Consider the following 18,215-nt stretch of genomic DNA (forward strand, 5'->3'; position numbering starts at 1 on the left):
CCACAGTGATGGGACAGGTGGCTAAGATGGGACCCCAGAGCCTGCTTCTCAGCCCCACGCCTGGACAGGTGGTGAAGAGCCTGCTGGTCCCCATGTCTAGACTCCCTCGCTGCCTGCCGGAGTCCCGTGCTGGGCCCAGGCTCAGCACGTAGTAGGTGCTCTGGCAACACTCCAAGGAGGCAGCATAGCTCACAGCTCAGACCTTTCACCTGGGACACTGTCCTCCAGCGCTCTGTTTAAGTGTCTCTTATCACCTCTCCTCTGGGGACTAGTGCTGCCCCTGCGCCTCCCACCCAACTCCTGGTTAGCCCGAGGGAGGACAGAACAGGTGCCCAGAGAAAAGTGTGTTGGGTCCACCAGCCTCGGTGGCCGTGTGGGCGCGAGGGATGGTGGCATGCCAGCTCCCCCACACATTCTGAGCAGATGGTGCTTTCCCAGGGAGGCCTTGCCTTGCCATCTGCAGAGGCACCTTCAAACCTGAAGCACAGGGAGGCTGAAATAAACACCTCTCAGGACCTCCAAATGCCACATGCTCCCTGTCTGAATGGGCACTGTCACCCCTAGAGAGGTCTGGAGAAAGCACACTAAAGCTTCCCCTACTCTGGTGCTTGAGATCTGGGCCCAGAACTCAGGGTCCCTGGTTCCCAGATCCTGTTGAATGCAAACCATGCCAGACAGTACCACACTTGGTCCGGCGTGTACCCAGTGGCCGTTGTCCTTAAAAGTCTCCTATTTCCTGGTCTCTGATGTCAGACAGGCCTGGCATTGAATGTCAGAGCTGCAACCCAGGAGCTGTGTGGCTTAAACGACCATACCTCTCTGTGCCTCAGTTTCCACATCAGTAAAATGGGTTGCTGGGAGGCTTGTATAAGTTAATGCCTGATAAATGGTAGCTGTTAGGATTATAAATTATGATAACTTGTTGAGCACAGATACGGCTCCCACAACCATGTCACCAAATGGTGCAGCAGGGAGGGAGCTAAAAGGTGGGTCTCCTGGGGGCTGGCTGGAAGAGCGGGTGGTGGGCCAGGATATTTCCAGCCAAGTCTTGCCCCTGGAAGTGGGAGGCAAGGGGCCCAGCAGGCTCTGAGGCGTCCTCTAAGGCAGGGAGCTGGGGTGGAGGCGAGGCTATAGGTGGGCCAAGAAATACAGTTGAAAGGAGGTGAGGCTGCCCCAGGCAACAATCCCTCTCTGTTCCTGCTGCCCAGGAGGCCCAGGCGTGCCCACATCACACAGCCCATGTATTTCCAGTGGAGGTTTGCACATGTCAAGGCGGCCCTGGCTTTGGCTTTCCCTGCCGTTCCGCTGTCCTGAGAGCAGGGACTGAGCTGGTCTTGTTTGCCCCCATTTCCCCCGCAGCCAGCCCGGAGCCTGGCACAGGCCGGGCACTCCCGGCACCCCGTTGGCTGAAAGATTTGAAGATGAGCGCCTCCAGTTTTCCCACCGCCACCCTCATTGTACGATGTGGAAACTGAGGCACGGAAAAGGGAAGAGTGTTGCCCAAGGTCATAGTGCGAGTTTGTGCCAGGGTAGGACTGGTACCCAGGTTTCTGGACCCCACGTTCGGAGCGCGCTCCACAGCAACCCTTTCCTCTGTTAAAGAAAATCTATGCCTTTTCCTTCTACCGTATCTTTCCATCCTTCCTGCCTTTCTTCTGTGCCCTTCCTTCCTTCCTCCCTCCCTCCCTCCCGACACCCCTCCCTCCCTGCCTCGCTCCTTTCTTTCTTCCAGGTGTTGATGACTCTTATTTTTAAAACGGAAATCGATTTCTCTTCTGTCTCCCTATTTTTAAAAATCTTATGTTCTTCCTTTAAAATATGCCGAATGGGGGTAAATGGCGACGGAGGGAGAGCTGACTTGTGGCGCTGAACACACACTGCAGTATACAGATGATGTATTAGAGAAATGTACCCTTGAGGCCTACAGGATTTTATTAACCAATGTCACCTCAAAAAAATCAATAAAAATGTCAGAAAATACATAAAATGTTTTAAAAACACAACGCAACCATCGTCATACCTGGGGATAACCACTGTAAACATTTTATCATTTAGAATAATAATCATGGACGGACATGACGGACAGTTACTGCTCCCAGCGATGCTGCTGGGGGCTTTCAAATCCTCATCATCACGAGGTTTCTTTTTGGGGTGATGGAAGTGTTCTAAAGTTAGACTGCGATGGTGCTTGCACCACGTTGTAAATATACTCAGAATCACTGAGTTGTGCGCTAAAACGGGGGGATTTTCTGGCATGTAAATGATACCTCAATGAAGCTGTTTAAGAAATCGGCACCCTCTGTCCGGCCGATGCGGCTCAGCGGCTGAGCGTCGACCCTGCACCAAGAGGTCACCGGTTCCATTCCTGGTCAGAGGACATGCCCAGGTTGTGGGCCTGATCCCCAGTGGGGGGCATGCAGGAGGCGACCAATCGATGTTCTCTCTCATCGATGTGTCTATCTCTCTCCCTCTCCCTTCCCCCCTCTCTAAAATCAATGAAGAAAAATTATTAAAAAGAAAAAAAAAGAAATCTGCACCCTCTCTGCTGATGCTGTCAGGGCGGTATGGGGCTGGTGTGACCAGTTTCCCTGCCTTCAGTGGGAAGAAACTGAGGCTCAGAGACCAAGTCAGGTGCCCTCACTTGCCCACACTCCGGGCTCCTCTCCACACTTAGGAAGCAGCTCCTCCTGCCTCACAGCACATCAGGGACATTTCCTGTCATTCGAGCCAGAGCGACATCCGGGCATTTCTTATCCCCAGCAGCTTGCTGCAAAGGACTCTCAGCTCCACCACTGAATTATTTCCCTGCTCCAAACCTCAGTTTCCCCATCAGTGAAACGGGACACAGTCCATGGAACAAGGGGTGCCCAAGGGGTCCCCATGCACCCCACCTAGGCCACACTTGAGTGCCCTGGAATCCCCTCTCACGAAGTCCCAGGCCCACAGCTAGCATCTGCCCTTCTGGGTGCTGTCCTCTCTGCTGAAAGGCAGTCCTGGGTCAAGGGGGATCTTTCTGGGGCCCTGGATGGAGCTGGGATATGAGGGCTGGGGTGGCCCCTGTGGTACAGGTTGGAATGGGAAGAGACAGGAGCAGCCTCCAGATTTCGTCACGGAAGTCCAAGGAGTCTGAAATTCTAAACTCAAAACCAGCCTAGCCTGGCCGGTGCGGCTCAGTGGTTGAGCATCGACCCATGCACCAAGAGGTCTCCAGTTCGATTCCCGGTCAGGGCACATGCCCAGGTTGTGGGCTCGATCCCCAGTGGGGGGCATGCAGGAGGCGGCCAATCAATGTTCTCTCTCCTTGATGTTTCTGTCTCCCTCTCTCATCAATGTTTCTATCTCTCTCCCTCTCCCTTCTTCTCTCTCTAAAATTAAAAAAAATAAAAAATAAAAAACAAATGAACAAAAAAACCAGCCTACCAGGTTGTTACGAAGGTGTCTTTGTCAGGGTTGGAGGGCAGAATGCATCGTACTCCACAATTCCTCCGCTTGATCTATAACTGGAACACTTAGCCACACGGCACGTGGGCCTCCGTCTCGGTTCTGGTGTCACACCTGACAACACTGCCTGTGACTGGCTTCCTCCACTCCTGCCCTGTCCCTCTGTGCCAGCTCGCCTGCATCCCCGCCCGAGGCTCTGACCCTCTGACCCGGCCAAGGCCTAGGAGTCCTGGCGCCAGGAACAGATGTGGAAGCTGATGCCGTCTGCCAGGGTCGCCTTTCATGGCCAGTTCTGCTGGGGGGGAGGGGAGTGCGGGGCGGGGGGATGTCCTCCGGCCCAGCTGGGCATGGGGTCTAGCTCTAGGCGTGGCTCAGGTGTGACAGGTGCCTGCTCTGAGCATGTAGAGTCTGGAGCGGTGTGGCTGCCCTGCAGGCAGCAATGGGCTCTCTGGAGGCTGTCCAGGCCACTGGGGCCTCCCTGACCTTCCTGGTCCCACCGCAGTGTCCGTTCTGTGGGCCTCAGGCCCGACTTCGATGTTCAGATGCCTTCTCTGGCCCCCCGGCCCCTCCCTTCAATACTAGGCTCCTCGTGCCCTTCTTCCAACTCACAGCAGAGCTCTGTGTGTGATTCCCTGTCTGTCTGTCCCCCTGGCTGAGCCCCGAGAGCAGCGCCGGGTCCAGCTTGTTCAGAGCCGTGTCCTCAGCGCCTGGCACACTGCAAGTGCCAAGGGGATGTCAGGTCCCTGCCCCTGTGGTCCGTGACTATCTACCTATAATGTTTCGGTTGTCCCCCATTTCCCTTCGGCCTTTGTCTTCAAATCTGAGAAGTGGGACCACTAAGGTGTATTTCAGTGTTAGAGGAAGAGACAGAGCTTAGCAGTGGGGACGGGCTGTCCCCCGTGGGAAGGGCTGGGGCTAACCAAGGGAGGGGCTCTCAGAGGCCAGAGGCCAGTGCCAGGCTGTGCTGAGATGCAAATATGGAGGAAGGGGCAAGGGGGTTGGCAGGAGGCAGGGACTGAGAGGGCTAGGCAGAGCCCCCAGGAAACCCAAACCTTGCCTCCCAGGCTGCCCCTGGGCTCTGGGCAGAGGCTCCCTCATCAGGCCCCCTGCCATACCCCGGATGGAGATGGTCCCCACCCCACCTCCACCCCACTCTGGCCCCGCTTCCAGCCTACACCTATGCCCAGGTAGGAACAGAACTGGCACATCCTCTGTGCCAGGTCTTCCCCGGAGCACCTCATAGACATTATCTCAACATTCACCACAATCCCATCGGGGAGGTGCTATTATTATCCCCATTTTACAGATGAGGAAATAGCAGCTGAGCGGGCTCAGCTGACAAGTGGCAGAGCTGAGCCACAAACCCGGGTCCGATTCCAGAGCCTGCGCTCTCAGCCCCTCCGCCACATTCCCGCTGGCCTTGGCCACCCAGGGGCCCAGCAGGCAGGGAGGGTGGGCTCTGTCCATCTGTCAACCTGCCTGGGTACCAGAGTGAGAGAGGCTGGAAGGGTGCCCCAGGACAGGCACTGTGGGGAGGGGACAGGCAGCAGGGTCAGACAAAGTGGAGCTTGGGGCTCCAGGCATCTGTTCATGAAGTGCTGGGGTGTCTGGGGTCCCACGCACACTCCTCTGTCTGCACGTATCCCCAAGATGATCTCATCTACTCTACAAGGATGACTTCCAAATTTATATTCCCGGCCCGCCTCCCCCGAGCTCCCAACCTGCATTCCCACACTGCCTACCCCACACCTCAAACTCAACTTGTTCATACCCAGACTCCTGATCTTACCCCCACCCCCCAAACCTGCTCCTCCCCTGTTCTGTTAATGGTACCAACATCCACCCAGGGGCAACTCTGCAGTCATGCTTGGACCCCTTTCCCTCACCCTCCACATCTCACCACAGGCAAGTCTGTGGGACCTCCTGCACCCCGCCTTTCTCCTCTCCACTGCCAAAGCCGGTCCGGGCCCTGTCACCTCTTGTCCAACAAAGCAGCCTCCTCATCTGTCTCCTGCCTCTCTGTTGCCCCCTCCCCCAAGGCACACACTTCCTTAAATCAGCTCAAGTCTCTCTATGACTTAAAAGCTTCTAGTAATAATAAAAACAAACCCAACTCCTCACCAGGCTAAGGGCCTCTGGATCTAGCCTCTGCCAGCCTCTCTGAGGCTGTGTTCTCGGTGCTTACCAAACACCAGCCACCGTGGCTCCTGTTCTTCAGACACACTGAATTTATACTGCCCCAGGGCCTTTGCATTCGCTGTTTCCTCAGAATGCTTCTCCTGGGTTAGTCACATCCATTAGGTCTGATCGCTGACGCTATCCTCTCCTGGAGACCTTCTCTGACCTCCCTGAGGGCAGCAGTCCTTCTCCCCTCCCCAGCATGGACCACACTCTCCAGTCTTCTTCATGGACATGCTCTGTGTTCACGATTTCAGAGTTTTCTCTCTGGAAAGCGGAGCTTTCGTCTTTTCTACCATAGAATCCCAATACGAGACACCGTAGACATTCCACGAATGTCAGCTGAATGACTGAACAAATCAGCCTTAGTTGTCCCTTCTGTAAAAAGGGATGAAGAAATAGCATAGACCCAGGCAAGTCCTAGCAGGGTCCTGGGCTCCTGCTGGGCCACCTCCCTTACAGAGCTGACAACAGGGTCCACCTAGGTGCCCAGGAGCCTCTTCTTCCTCTGATGCAGTTTCCACTTCCTCTCCGTGGGGGGTTGACTCCTGGGAAGCCCCAGGAGGCAGAGTAGCTGTTACCATGCTGACGGGTCTGGGGACCCGGCCCTGGATGGAGAGGGAGGGAACCCATGAGGGAGCAGGCCAGGCTGACTGGGGCTTCACTGAACCGGGTTTTCCACCTGCTCTGCCCTGGGCCTGCATCTGAACGCCCTGTGCACCTCCTGCAGGGCCACCGCCAAAGGGCATTGGGGTGCGGAGAGAATCAAGGGTGCCTACCACTCCACAAGCTAACAGCTGTGGCCAGGCCGGCCTACTGTGCTGCCAAATGTTGGCACCTCTCTCTATTGGACAGTGAACTCCAAGAGGGGGTGTCAGGTCTGCCCTGGCACACAGGCCCCCAAACCTAACTGATTATCAACACCTTTCTCCCATGTGTTTATAAAAGGGCTTTTACACACTGAGACTCGTTGGAGCCCACAGCCACCGTCTCAGGAAGGTAGGGCAACAGCTGTCAGTGTTCCCGTCCTACAGATGGGGAAAATGGAGGCCCACACACCTGCATATCCGTCCTGTGCCCAGCGCAGGGCTTGGTTCTCAGCGCAGGGTCAACACTAGGAACCTGGGCGTTGTAGTCTAATAGTCACTGTCCTTCCTAGCTGTGTGACACTGGGCAAAGCACATAACCTCAGGATCTCAGTTTCTTCATCTGCAGGATAGGCACCATGGCGTGCCTGTTTCATGGGGCTGCTGTGAGCCATCCCGTGGAGCACGGTGTGGGCACATGGGAAGAGCTCAGCAGAAGGAACTGAGGCTGCTTCCCCCCCTAGCTCCTGCGCGGAGCACACACCTGGAGCAGAGCAGGCATTCAGCAACCGTTGGATGGATGAAGGGTAGGGATATGGTGTGTACACTGCAAAGTGCTGAATATCCATGAGTACCATTTATGCACTAAGGCCTCAGGGCTTTTTTGTCTCAGGGTTCTCCTCACCCCCTCACCCTGACGGCTGGGCCATGGGGAACGGGCCCATCTGTGTGTCTCTGCAGCTCTGGGGGTCACGTGAGCAGGAGGAGGGTTCTTTGGAAGCGGATCCCCAAGAGACAGACTGCCTCCTCCTCTGTTGACCATATGGGCTCGGCCACCCCCACGCTGGCTTTCCAACATCCCACAGACACATTGTTCTAGTCAGGACCCTTCTCTCTGCCCTCTATGGTTGGCACTGTGCTTCCCAGGTCATTGGGGAGGCAGGAACAACCGTCCAGCCCAGCTGTCCATATTAGAGATGGGAAACTGAGGCTCAGAGAGGGCAAGTGACTAGCCTGAGGTTTCACAGCAAAACTGGGCTTGGACCCAGGATACCTCTCCCCAGTACTGCTGCCCCTTGGAAGGAGGGGCCTCTACCTCCCTCTCCACATGCCAATGTCTTCCTCAGCCATGAAGGTCACTGGCAGAAAGCTAGGGTTTGTGGAGGTGAGAGGGAGACAGGAGAACGGGGAGGGAGGCCAATGTCAATTCTCCTGCCTCCTCCCTCAGTCTGCTCAGCCCCCATCCCGCCCTGCAGCACTGGGAGAGCTCATCCCCTTTCCTTCTCAGCACCTCAACAGCCACCTCTGCCTCCCCTTTCTTGGGAGAGTCTGGGGGTCACGACCCTGCCTCCCCCCAACTCAGGACCTTTTGTCTTTGCGGTTGCCCCCCACTCCCAGCCACCTGTCCCTTCCAGAGCCTTGTGGGATCACAGGCAGGAGGGGGATTAGCTTCTGCAAATGGCTCCCCCCTCCCCGCCATCCTGCTTCCCCGTCTTAGTCATCTCTGCCCTCGCTGTCTTCTCCCTCCATTACAATCCCTCTGCCAGGCCAAAGGGAGAACGACATTGACAGGCGCCCTCCACCCAGGGGCGGCGGTGGAGCAAGGGGCCCAGCTCGTCAGAAAAGGATCAGAAGCGGGTTTCCCCCCCACCCCCTTCCTTCCTCATCCTGCAGCCTGCCCCCCTCCCCTGCCGCTGCGCTGCGCACGGATGGCGGCCGAGCCGCAGAGGTGTGTGTGTGTGTGTGTGTGTGTGTGTGTGTGTGAGTGTGTGTGTGAGGGAGGCTGAGCCTGGTCCTTGATGCCCACGGGGCTATGTCCTCTCCAAGGGGCTGTGGGGGTGTCCCCTGCCACGGTCCAGGAATTTCCATGGGGAGAGGGCGCATACAGCCTAGGGTGGGGGGCACTGCCCCGGGATGCTGCCCCTCCAAGGGACTCCCTGAGTCAAAGGGAGGCGCTGAGTAATGAAGGCCTCTCGGTGCCCATACGGCGGGGGCGGGGGGACAGCCCTGTGCAAGGGTCTCCTGACAGCGCCGTCTTCCCTAAAGGATGGGGCGGAGGAGGGGGGCGTGATTCCGCAGCCGGCGGCTGGCCTGGTGCCGTTTGCGGACAAGCTGGGGGCGCTGCCGCCCCTGAGGGGCTCTCGTGGAGGGTGAAGGCCGCCTCCCTCTGGCTGGAGGTGGGGGGCGCGCGGTCCCTGGGTGCAGCGCCAGGGGCCGCGAGGTCGCGGAGACGTCGGGGAGGGCCGAGGTCCAGGGGACTCAGGTGGGAGTCGGCACTCCCGGGCGCGCTGCTCCTACCTGCCCACGAAATTCTCCAGCACTGAGCTCTTGCCCGCGCTCTGGCCGCCCACCACGGCGATCTGCGGCAGGTCGAGGTCAGCGTTCTGGCCGATGGCGGAGAAGGCGTCCTGCAGCCGGTTGACTAGCGGGATGAGATCTTCCATGCCCCGGTTGCCCATGGCTGCGGCGGGCCCGGCGGGCTGCGATCCGGCCGCAGCTCCCGCTCCAGGCTCTGGCTCCGCCGCTGCAGCCGCGCGCTTCGACTGCCTGCGTCCAGGGCCCCCACCGCCGCCCCTCCGGGATCCGAGCGGAGCGCTGCAGCGATCTGCCGCCAGAGGGCGCCCGCGGCGATGCAGGCCGGCCGTGCTCAGGCGCCGTCAGCAGCACTGTGGGGATTGTAGTTTTCTCTTTCTGCGGGTATCGGGGCGCTTCAGCAGCATCTCGAGGGCGAGGATGCTGCCCGGAAGATGTCATTTCTGGGAATGGGCGAGGGTATCACGTCTAATACCGGGCCTCATAGACAGTGGTCATGGCTGCCTCGCTCCATCTTATAGATAGGGAAACCGAGGCTTGGAGAAAAGATGGGCCTCCTCCAAGGTCACAGTCTCTTGAGCACCTGTTGTAAGCCAGGCCTGTCCTAGCCACTGGAGATACAGCAGTGAACAAGATCGACAAGGGCTCTGCCTTACATCCAGGTGGCAAAAACAAAAGTAAATGGCCAAAACAGATAAATGAAATAGTAGAAGTGAAAATAGTTTATAGTACTAAGATTGATGGAAATAAACAGAGGGTGTGAAAAGAAGTACCTGTGTGGGTGCAAAAAAAAGTCCAGATTAGCCTGGGAAGAGCCTGGGGTGGGGGTGTTCTCTGAGGAGGTGACTTTTGAGAAGAGACTTAAATGATGAGAAGAACCCAGCCATGGGCAGATCAGGGGAAGAGCATGCCAGGCCAAACCATCAGCAACTGCAGAGAGGCCCTGACATTTAGAAGGCCATTCTTGGAAGACTTGGAACTTCCTGTCCCAGAGAGTAGTAGTCTTTGCCCTAACCCATTAGCATGGTTCAAATCCAGGACCCCTACAACCCTACCCTGTTTCTCCCCCAACCCTCCCTTTTTTTAATCCTCACCCAAGGATATTTTTCTATTTATCTTCATACAGTGGGAGGGAGAGAGAGGGCGTAAAAGGGAGAGAGAGAAACATTGACGTGAGAGGGACACATCGACTGGTTGCCTCCTACATGACTGCATGTTCCTATGAACCGCAACCAAGGCACCTGCCCTTGGTCAAAATTGAACCCAAGACTCATTGGTCTGTGGGATGACATTCCACTGCTGAGCCAAACTGGCCAGGGCGCCTGTTTATCCCTTTCACAGAGGGTGAGCATGCGAACTCAGGCTTAGCCACCTACCTCTGCATTTAGGGAACCTAATTTGGGCTCCCTACAAGGAGGCTAGGAAAGGGAGGCCAGCCTACTCTGTGCTGCTAGGGGTCAGTGGGCCATTTTCTGTGCACAGACAGAGTCGGGGGCAATGACCAGAGAACACTGGCCTCTGAATCGGAGACTGTCATTTTTTCACCCATTTGATACGTATTTATTGAGGCAGCAGCTGTCTGGACCCCAGAGATAAAGCAGTGAGCTAATGGACAGGAAGTCCTTACCCACATGTGGCTTATCGACTATTGAAAAAGAGAAACAAGGCACAAACAGCTAATAAATATGACTTTGTCACATGGTGACGAGTGCTTCGGGAAGCAAGAAAGCTAGGGGAGGTTGATCCTGTGTGATCAGAGTGGTCAGAGGAGGACTCCGGTAAGGTAGAAGGTTGAGCGGAGGCCTGAAGGAAGTGAGTGACACGTGGACATGTAGGGGAGGAATTTTCCAGGTAGGAGGAGGGGAGTAAACTAGCCCTTCCCAGGAGCCTGCTGTGATTCAGGTCCCTCCACCTCTCTAAGCCTCAGTTATCTAATCGGAGTAATGGGGTGATGATAGATCTGAATGCCTATGAAAGGCATAGCCCTGGTCTGGCACTAAAGAGACTCATTAATCGGCTGCTTTGAGGACGCCAATAATGACACCCCTCTGGACAGCTGGAGCATCAACTACACATAACGCACATCCTGAACAGCTCTCCAAGCCAGCCCGTTATGTTCTGAGAACCAGAGAGAGCAGAAATGAAGACTGCATTAGAGCCACTCATTTGGGGAGGGGGTGCAGGTCAGGGCAGATGCCGCGTTGTGGGTTTGATCCCCAGTTGAGAACATGCAGGAGGCAGCCGATAGATGTTTCTCTCTCACATCGATGTTTCTATCTCTCGCTGCCTAAAACAAAACAAAACAAAACAAAACATGTATGAATCAGACTTGACACAGTATTTGACAGCTTCTGATCATCCTCCTACCCAGAGATAGCCACTATTTACAGTTCAGTGTTTATTCTCTGTTGTTTTTTTCATATATATCCATTTGGTCCTTTCGTTTTTACAGAAATGGATCATACTCTATGTCCTGTACTGCTCTACCACTGATGCCGCACCAGCAGTCCCCTGGGGTCGGTCGGAAGTGCACAGTCACAGGCTCCGCTCGTGACCTGCTGGAACACAACCTGGATTTGATAAGAACCAAGGGCCCCAGAGGATTCCTGTGCACACCAAAGTTACAGAAGCTCTGGTATATCTTATTATGTGCAACTTTTTTAAAAAATAATTTTTTTCTTTATTGATTTTAGAGAAAGGAAGGGAGAGGGAGAGATAGAAACATCGACGATGAGAGAGGATATCTATTGGCCGCCTCCTGCATGCCCCCCATTGGGGATTTGGCCCACAACCTGGGCATGCGCCCTGACTAGGAATAGAACCGGTGACCTCTTTGTGCGTGGGTCCACGCTCAACCACTGAGCCACACCAGTCGGGCTATGTGCAACTTTTTTTAGTAAGAATATGTCTTGGATGCCTTTCAGTGTAAGAACAGATACAATGGTCGTGTTCCTTGTTCAAGGCTGTATAGTTTTTCACTGTTCGGTCCTGTTTATGTTCCCCCATCTGCTAAAAATGGTTGTGCTGAGCTTGAAGAGTGGATGAATAAAATGCCACTGTGGGGGCCTTGGCCAGTTTGACTCAGTGGTTACAGCATCAGCTCATGGACCTAAGGGTGGAGGGTTTGATTCCCAGTCAGGGGCACGTACTTGGGTTGCAGGATTGATCCCTGTCTTTGGTTGGGTCATGCAGGAGGCAATCGATGGGTCTCTCTCACATCGGTGTGTGTGTGTGTCTCTCCCTCCCCCTCTCCTTTCCACTCTATCTAAAATAAGAAAGAAAGAAAGAAAGAAAGAAAGAAAGAAAGAAAGAAAGAAAGAAAGAAAGAAAGAAAGATAGATCCTGGGGTGAGGATGAACAATAACAACAAAGAAATGCCACTGTGGGGTGTAGAGAGGGTCGACGTTCTGGGCAGAGGGAGCAGCGGAAGCAAAGGTAAGGACTCAGAAAGGAAGCGAACCTGAAACCTACCCTGGCCTCATGGCCCTCCGATTTTGGTGAGGACTGAAGGGTTGCAGATGGTTCTCTTGAAGCCCCGAGAAGCTGGGGACCCTGAGGGCCCATGAATTAACGAGAGCCCTAGAAATGGCGCCGACTCCCTGTTGGAGCACCCAGGAGAGAGCTTCCCGGAGCTCCTGCAGCTTCGGCACCCACTGCACGGAGACCAACCACAGGGCATCGCTGGGCCTTTCCTCCCCGCCGGTTACTGGGCTGAGAGAGGCAGCCCTCAGGAGGAGGAGCTGTCATTGGCTCCTTTTGATAGATGAGGAAACTGAGGCACAAAGAGGTTAACAGGAATGAGTTTACGGCCACAAAGACAGAAGTGATGGAGGGAGGATATGAATGGAGGTGGCAAGACTCGGAGCTTCCATGTTTCTATCCTACACTACACCAGCTCTTGTAAAATAATAACAATAAATAAATATATGTGTTTGTGTGCGTGTGTGTGTTTATATATATATATATTTTATTTATCCTCACCTGAGCATATTTTTCTATTTATCATCAGATAGAGTGGGAGGGAGAGAGGCAGAGAGAGAGAGAAACATCGACGTGAGAGAAACACATCATCTGGCGGCCTCCGGCATGACCCCACCCAGGGCTGGAGATGAACCACAACCAAGGTACATGCCCCTGACTGGAATCAAACTTGCGACTCATTGGTCCATGGGCCAATGCTCTAACCGCTGAGCCAAACTGGCCAGGGCTCCATTGATCTTTTTTTTTTTTTTTTAGAGAGAGTGAAAGGGAGGGAGAGAGAGAGAAACATTTAAAACAATTTGTTTTTCTTTATTGAATTTTAGAGAAAGAGGAAGGGAGAGGGAGAGAGAGAAACATCGATGAGAGCCCTGGCTAGTTTTGCTCAGCGGTTAGAGCATTGGCCCGTGGACCAATGAGTCATGAGTTCAATTCCAGTCAAGGGCATGTAACTCAGTTGTGGTTCGTCCCTGGCCCTGGTCAGGTCGTGCAGGAAGCAACTGGTCGATGTGTCCCTCTCATGTTGATGTTTCTCTCTCCCTCTCTCTGCCTCCCACTCTATCTGAAGATAAATGGAAAAAATATCCTTGGGTGAGGATAAAAAAAAAGATATTAATCAGTGGCTACTTCATGCCAGACCCCAAGCAAGACATGGGGGGGATGAAGAGGTTAATAAGATATGGGACAGGTCCTGCTAGAACGTGGCTACATTAGGGAGAGAAAGACAAGCTAAGCAGAAAGCAATGGTATCTGGCTGAGTCTGGAGCCAGATCACTGCAAAGGAAGCAGCTAAGCCAGGCTGGGTACACACAGTGCCCTCCTCTGCATGGCTGGGGGCTGAGCACCAAGATTTCCCAGGGGCTGCTGGGCACTGATGTTTCAGGTATCTGTGTTTGCACTGCCCATCTTACAGTGAGGAGCTCCCCACGAGCCCAGGACGAGGCAGGTGCCCCTGTGTGCTGATGGTGAGGTGCACGTGGGTCAAGAGCACTGCACCTGCAGGCAAAGTCCCCAATGAAAGGAATATGTTTGGCAGGGAGAAGAGAGGCCCCATCTCTGTGCATCCCAAATGAAGTCTTAGGCTACAGCATCAGTTGAAAGCCTCTTCCTTGTCTCTAATTGGAGATGCATCTTTATCAGGAAATAAAGTACACTTATATTGATTTTAGAGAGAGAGAAAATGAGAGGGAGAGAGAGATAGAAACATCGATGAGAGAGAACATTGATTGGCTGCCTCCCACATACCCCCCCTGGGGATCGGGCCCACAACCTGGGCATGTGCCCTGACTGGGAATCAAACCAGCGACCTTGGTGCATGGGGCGATGCTCAACCACTGAGCCAAACCGGCCGGGCCACCTCTGCCACTTTCTAACCCAATAACCTTGGGCAAGTCACCTTCCTGCCCCTCAGTTTCTCCATGGGTAAAAAGGGGCCAATAATATCACCGAACCCCCAGGGTTATGCGAGGAGGGCTCAGTGATGTAATAATAATTCAGGTAAAACGCGAGACCAGTGCCTGGAACAGTGAATTATTCGAACTATGATGTCGTTATAATTATCATCACCCAAAGAAACTTCAGTTTTGTGAAAGTAGAAGAGGGTGTATCCTCGTGATGGGAAGGATGAAGGATGGTACATACACCAGATTTGTGGGAGAATCAGAGCCGGGTTTGGAGGCCTCAACTGGGGGCCAGGTCAGTCCCTGGCTGGCTCAGCTGGTGGGAATTCCAGGCCCTGGTGAACCCCAGATTGCCCAGTTCCTCATGTGAACTGGTTTGAGGGTGTATCTGGCAACCAGGGAAGGCCTTCTGATGTTTGAATTGAGCTGGGAAGACTGGACAGGAATTGGCATGGTGAGGAGGGAGAGGCGAGGGGAGCACTATAAGGGAAGTTTGGTTCCTTTGGGGCCAGAAGGCAGCCACTGGACCTGGGAAGGGGAGGGGAGGAGGGAGAGCCTGCTACCCACAAATCAGTCATGTTTAGCAGACGTGGCCAAATAAAGGTCCTACGTCAGGAGGGGCCCTGCCCTAGGTCACCGCAAAAGGTAGGGGTAGCAACAAGTCCCATTCTGCCGCTCCCACCTCTGTTCTGTCTCCCTCGCCATGTTTAGTTATAGGTAAAGGCACAGGTGGGCGACAGCTACTGGGGAGGCCACGCGATAAACAGATGGTCTTACATTTTTCTCTGCCTCTTGTCTTTCCTGGAGGGGTCACGGAGCACAGCCTGTTCCCAGGGTTTCTGAGCTTGGTGTCCGGTTGTGGGCTCATTCTGTTGCCCGTGTTGGTGAGCCGTGCCGGGTGCCTCTATGGGGCTGTGCAGTGATGGGCACAGATGTCAAGGAGGGAAGAGCTGCTACGGTGAACACCAACCTGAGGATGGAGGGAGGACACTGCATCCAAGAGGCATTCATTCATTCCTTCACTCATTCATTTAATTGACCTTCCCCAGGAAATTGTGATGGGAAGAGCTCCAAGCTGGGTCTCAAGGACATGGGGACAACTCAGCAGCTGCTTTCTGCCATCAAGGGCACGACATTACTGAGGGCAGATATAATGCCAGGCAAGGAGGTGGCAGGTTACAAGATAAAGACACCAGAATCAATGGCTGGTTGTAAAGTGGGAAAATAGTGACAAGAGCCACAAAACTAGCAGGATTGTGCAGGTGCTAGATCAAGAAACCTGCAAACCCCAAGGCAGTGCAGGGCTTGAATAAATGGAGACATTCACCTCGTCCTGAAACTGGAAAACTCGGGTAAAGATGTCAGCCCTTCTCCAGCTGAAGTGCATTTCATGCAACACCAACCAAAATTCTGCTGGGATTTTGTTTTGTTGGGGGGAAGAAATTTGACACAATCACTATATAATGTGTCTGAAAAAAAATTTACAAGATTGGGAATTGGCAAGAAATTTTTTATAAAGCGTAACAATGTCAGGGGCTTGTGTTGTCAAGCATTAAAATATATTCCAAAACTATAATGCTCACACGATGTGACACTGTAATGGGAAGAGACAGGTAGATTCCTGGAGCAGAACAGGTCTGGACATAGATCTATATGTGTAGTTTATTCCTGATAAAGATGCATCTCAAATTAGAGGCAAGGAAGAGGCTTTCAACTGATGCTGTAGCCTAAGACTTCATTTGGGATGCACAGAGATGGGGCCTCTCTTCTCCCTGCCAAACATATTCCTTTCATTGGGGACTTTGTCTGCAAGCAACTGATTAAAAGCAATTAACATGAGTCTAGCCCTAAAGAGTGTCCCCAGAACATTCCTATCCACTATCTTGTCTGGTTTTCAAGGAGGCAGCACAAGGTCATACACATTAAAAAAAAATTTTTTTTCACCTGAGGATATTTTTCCATTGATTTTCAGATAGAGTGGAAGGAAGGAAGGGAGGGAGGGAGAGGGAAGGAGAGAGGGAGGAAGTGCAAGAAAGGGGGAGGGGGAGAGAGAGGGAGAGGGGGAGAGAGAGAGAAAGAAACATTGATGTGAGAGAGACACATCAACCGGCTGCTTCCTGCACAACATTCCCAAGGATCATAACATTCCCTTGACCAGAATCAAACCCACAACTCTTTGGTCCGCAGGCTGACCCTTTAACCGCTGAGCCAAACTAGCCAGGGCCATACACATTTTAAACAATGCTCACTCCCTCTCCATGATAGTCATTCAAACCAATCATAACAAGTTAGGAAAAAAAGGAGAGCAAGTGAAAACAACAACCTCCTATGAACCCACTACACACATATTTATTCTTTCCAAAACTGGGATCATAATGTGTATGTAGTTTTGTAACCTGCTGAGTTCACTTCACATCATATTGCAAGTGTTTAAATATCCTTTGAAAACATGATGTCTGATGGCTGTGTGCTATTTCTTTTTTTTTTTTTTTTTTATCCTCACCCGAGGACATTTTCCCATTTTTTGTTCAGAGAGAGTGGGAGGAAGAGGAAGAGAGAGAGAGAAACATCGACGTGAAAGAGACACATCGAGTGGCTGCCACCCGCACGACCAACCAGGGCCGGGGACAAACTGCAACCGAGGTTCGTGCCCTTAGCGGGAACCGAACCCAGGCCTCTCTGGACCACAGGCCGACGCTCTAACCGCTGAGCCAAACCGGCCAGGGCTGTCTGCTATTTCTTAAGAAGCAGATACCATGCTTTGGCCGGTAGCTCAGTTGGTTAGAGCATTGTCCCAATACACCAAGCCTGTGGGTTTAATCCCCAGTAAGTCACATACTAGAAGCAACCAATGAATACATAAATAGGTGAAACAACAAATCATTTTCTCTCTCTCGCTCTCTCTCCAAAATTAATCAATAAAAAATATGAAGAAAAGAAGCAGATGCCATGATGTATTTAATTGATCTAAAGTTGATAATTTTTCAGACAGCTATTTTAAAGAATGTTTCTGTAAATGACCTGCTGGCTTTAAAAACTGCTCTTTCTAATACTTCCTTGGGCTAGATTCCTACAAGTTGCCAGGTCAAAGGGCAAAACACATTCGAGAGTCTGGATGAAGAATTTGCCGACTGCTTTCCAGAAAGCAGGAAACAGGAAGCCAGCGCTGGCTTCCCTACTTTCACCAGCATGAGCATCATTTTTAGATTTTTTTTTTTTTTTTAACTTTGGCAATTCGCTAGGCTCACTTGGTGCCAGGTGCCAGTGCTTAGCATTATGTAATATCACCCTCACATTCCCCGAGTGAGGAAGAAACGAGCTCAGCAAGACTCCTCCAACAGCCAGGGTCACCTAGGCACAAGGCAGAGGAGCCCCAATTCAACCTCGTACTTCTCCAACGCTAGCACCCAGACCAGGGTGTCAGCGAGCTCGGACCTGGCTGGAAGCCTGGCTATCTTGAGTCGGCTGCCATTGCTTCTGTCTTGGTTCTCACCCGAGTGAGGTTTCTAACTGGAGAGTATGTAATGTTGACACACTCTTCCCTGGCGCTCCCTGCCCTTCAGAGGTAAAGCCCAACTCCTCAGGCGACCTTCAAAGCCACTACCGTCCAGGTTACCCTTTCACCCAAAGGCCCGACGTCTCCCTGGCCCCAGGGCCACACTGAGTCACTTCTCGCACCTCTAAGTCCAGGCGGAGTTAGGCACCCGTGCCGCCCTGCCCCGCGGGGTTGCAATAGAGCTGTCCTGAGCCTTAGGGCAGTACCTGTCACATGACCGAAGATTGACACTGAGGTCTCCGCCGCCTGAACCTGCTGGGTGGGCTCAGGTCTGCGCGTCCCTAACATCATCTTGCGCACCAGAGTCGGCGCTTGACGCAAAAGGAGCGAACCGCCCCGGGGCTGTTACAGTTACAGACGCCACTGAGTAAGAGCAAAAGGGAACAGGGATTGCTTTTCCGTAGCAATTATTTGGCTCAGTGATCCCGGGTGGGGAGGAGGAGAGAGAAGCGACTGGAGACCGGACAGAGCCGTAATTAAAGGGTCCTCCAGAGCCCTGCAGTGTGGTTCTGTGATTGAGCTTCGACCCATGCACCAAGAGGT

At 53.4% G+C, this 18,215-nt stretch overlaps 1 protein-coding gene across 11 annotated transcripts in view; it reads right to left on the reverse strand.

Annotated features, from left to right (window-relative positions):
- DNM1 (dynamin 1) overlaps positions 1 to 8,964 on the reverse strand; it is a 43,386-nt gene extending 34,422 nt beyond the window's left edge. For 6 of the 11 annotated variants that reach the window (XM_036260648.1, XM_036260641.1, XM_036260649.1 and 3 more), the window contains exon 1: positions 8,724 to 8,964. In XM_036260648.1, coding sequence (XP_036116541.1) covers positions 8,724 to 8,884 — 161 coding nt within the window. In that variant the 5' untranslated portion in view covers positions 8,885 to 8,964. The remainder of the gene's footprint in view (positions 1 to 8,723) is intronic. The other 5 variants (XM_036260640.1, XM_036260639.1, XM_036260646.1 and 2 more) reach the window with 1 other exon arrangement.
- Between the last annotated feature and the right edge of the window lie 9,251 nt (positions 8,965 to 18,215).

Source organism: Molossus molossus, unplaced genomic scaffold, assembly GCF_014108415.1.
Source record: "Molossus molossus isolate mMolMol1 unplaced genomic scaffold, mMolMol1.p scaffold_m16_p_14, whole genome shotgun sequence".
In the NCBI taxonomy this organism is placed as follows: Eukaryota; Metazoa; Chordata; class Mammalia; order Chiroptera; family Molossidae; genus Molossus; species Molossus molossus.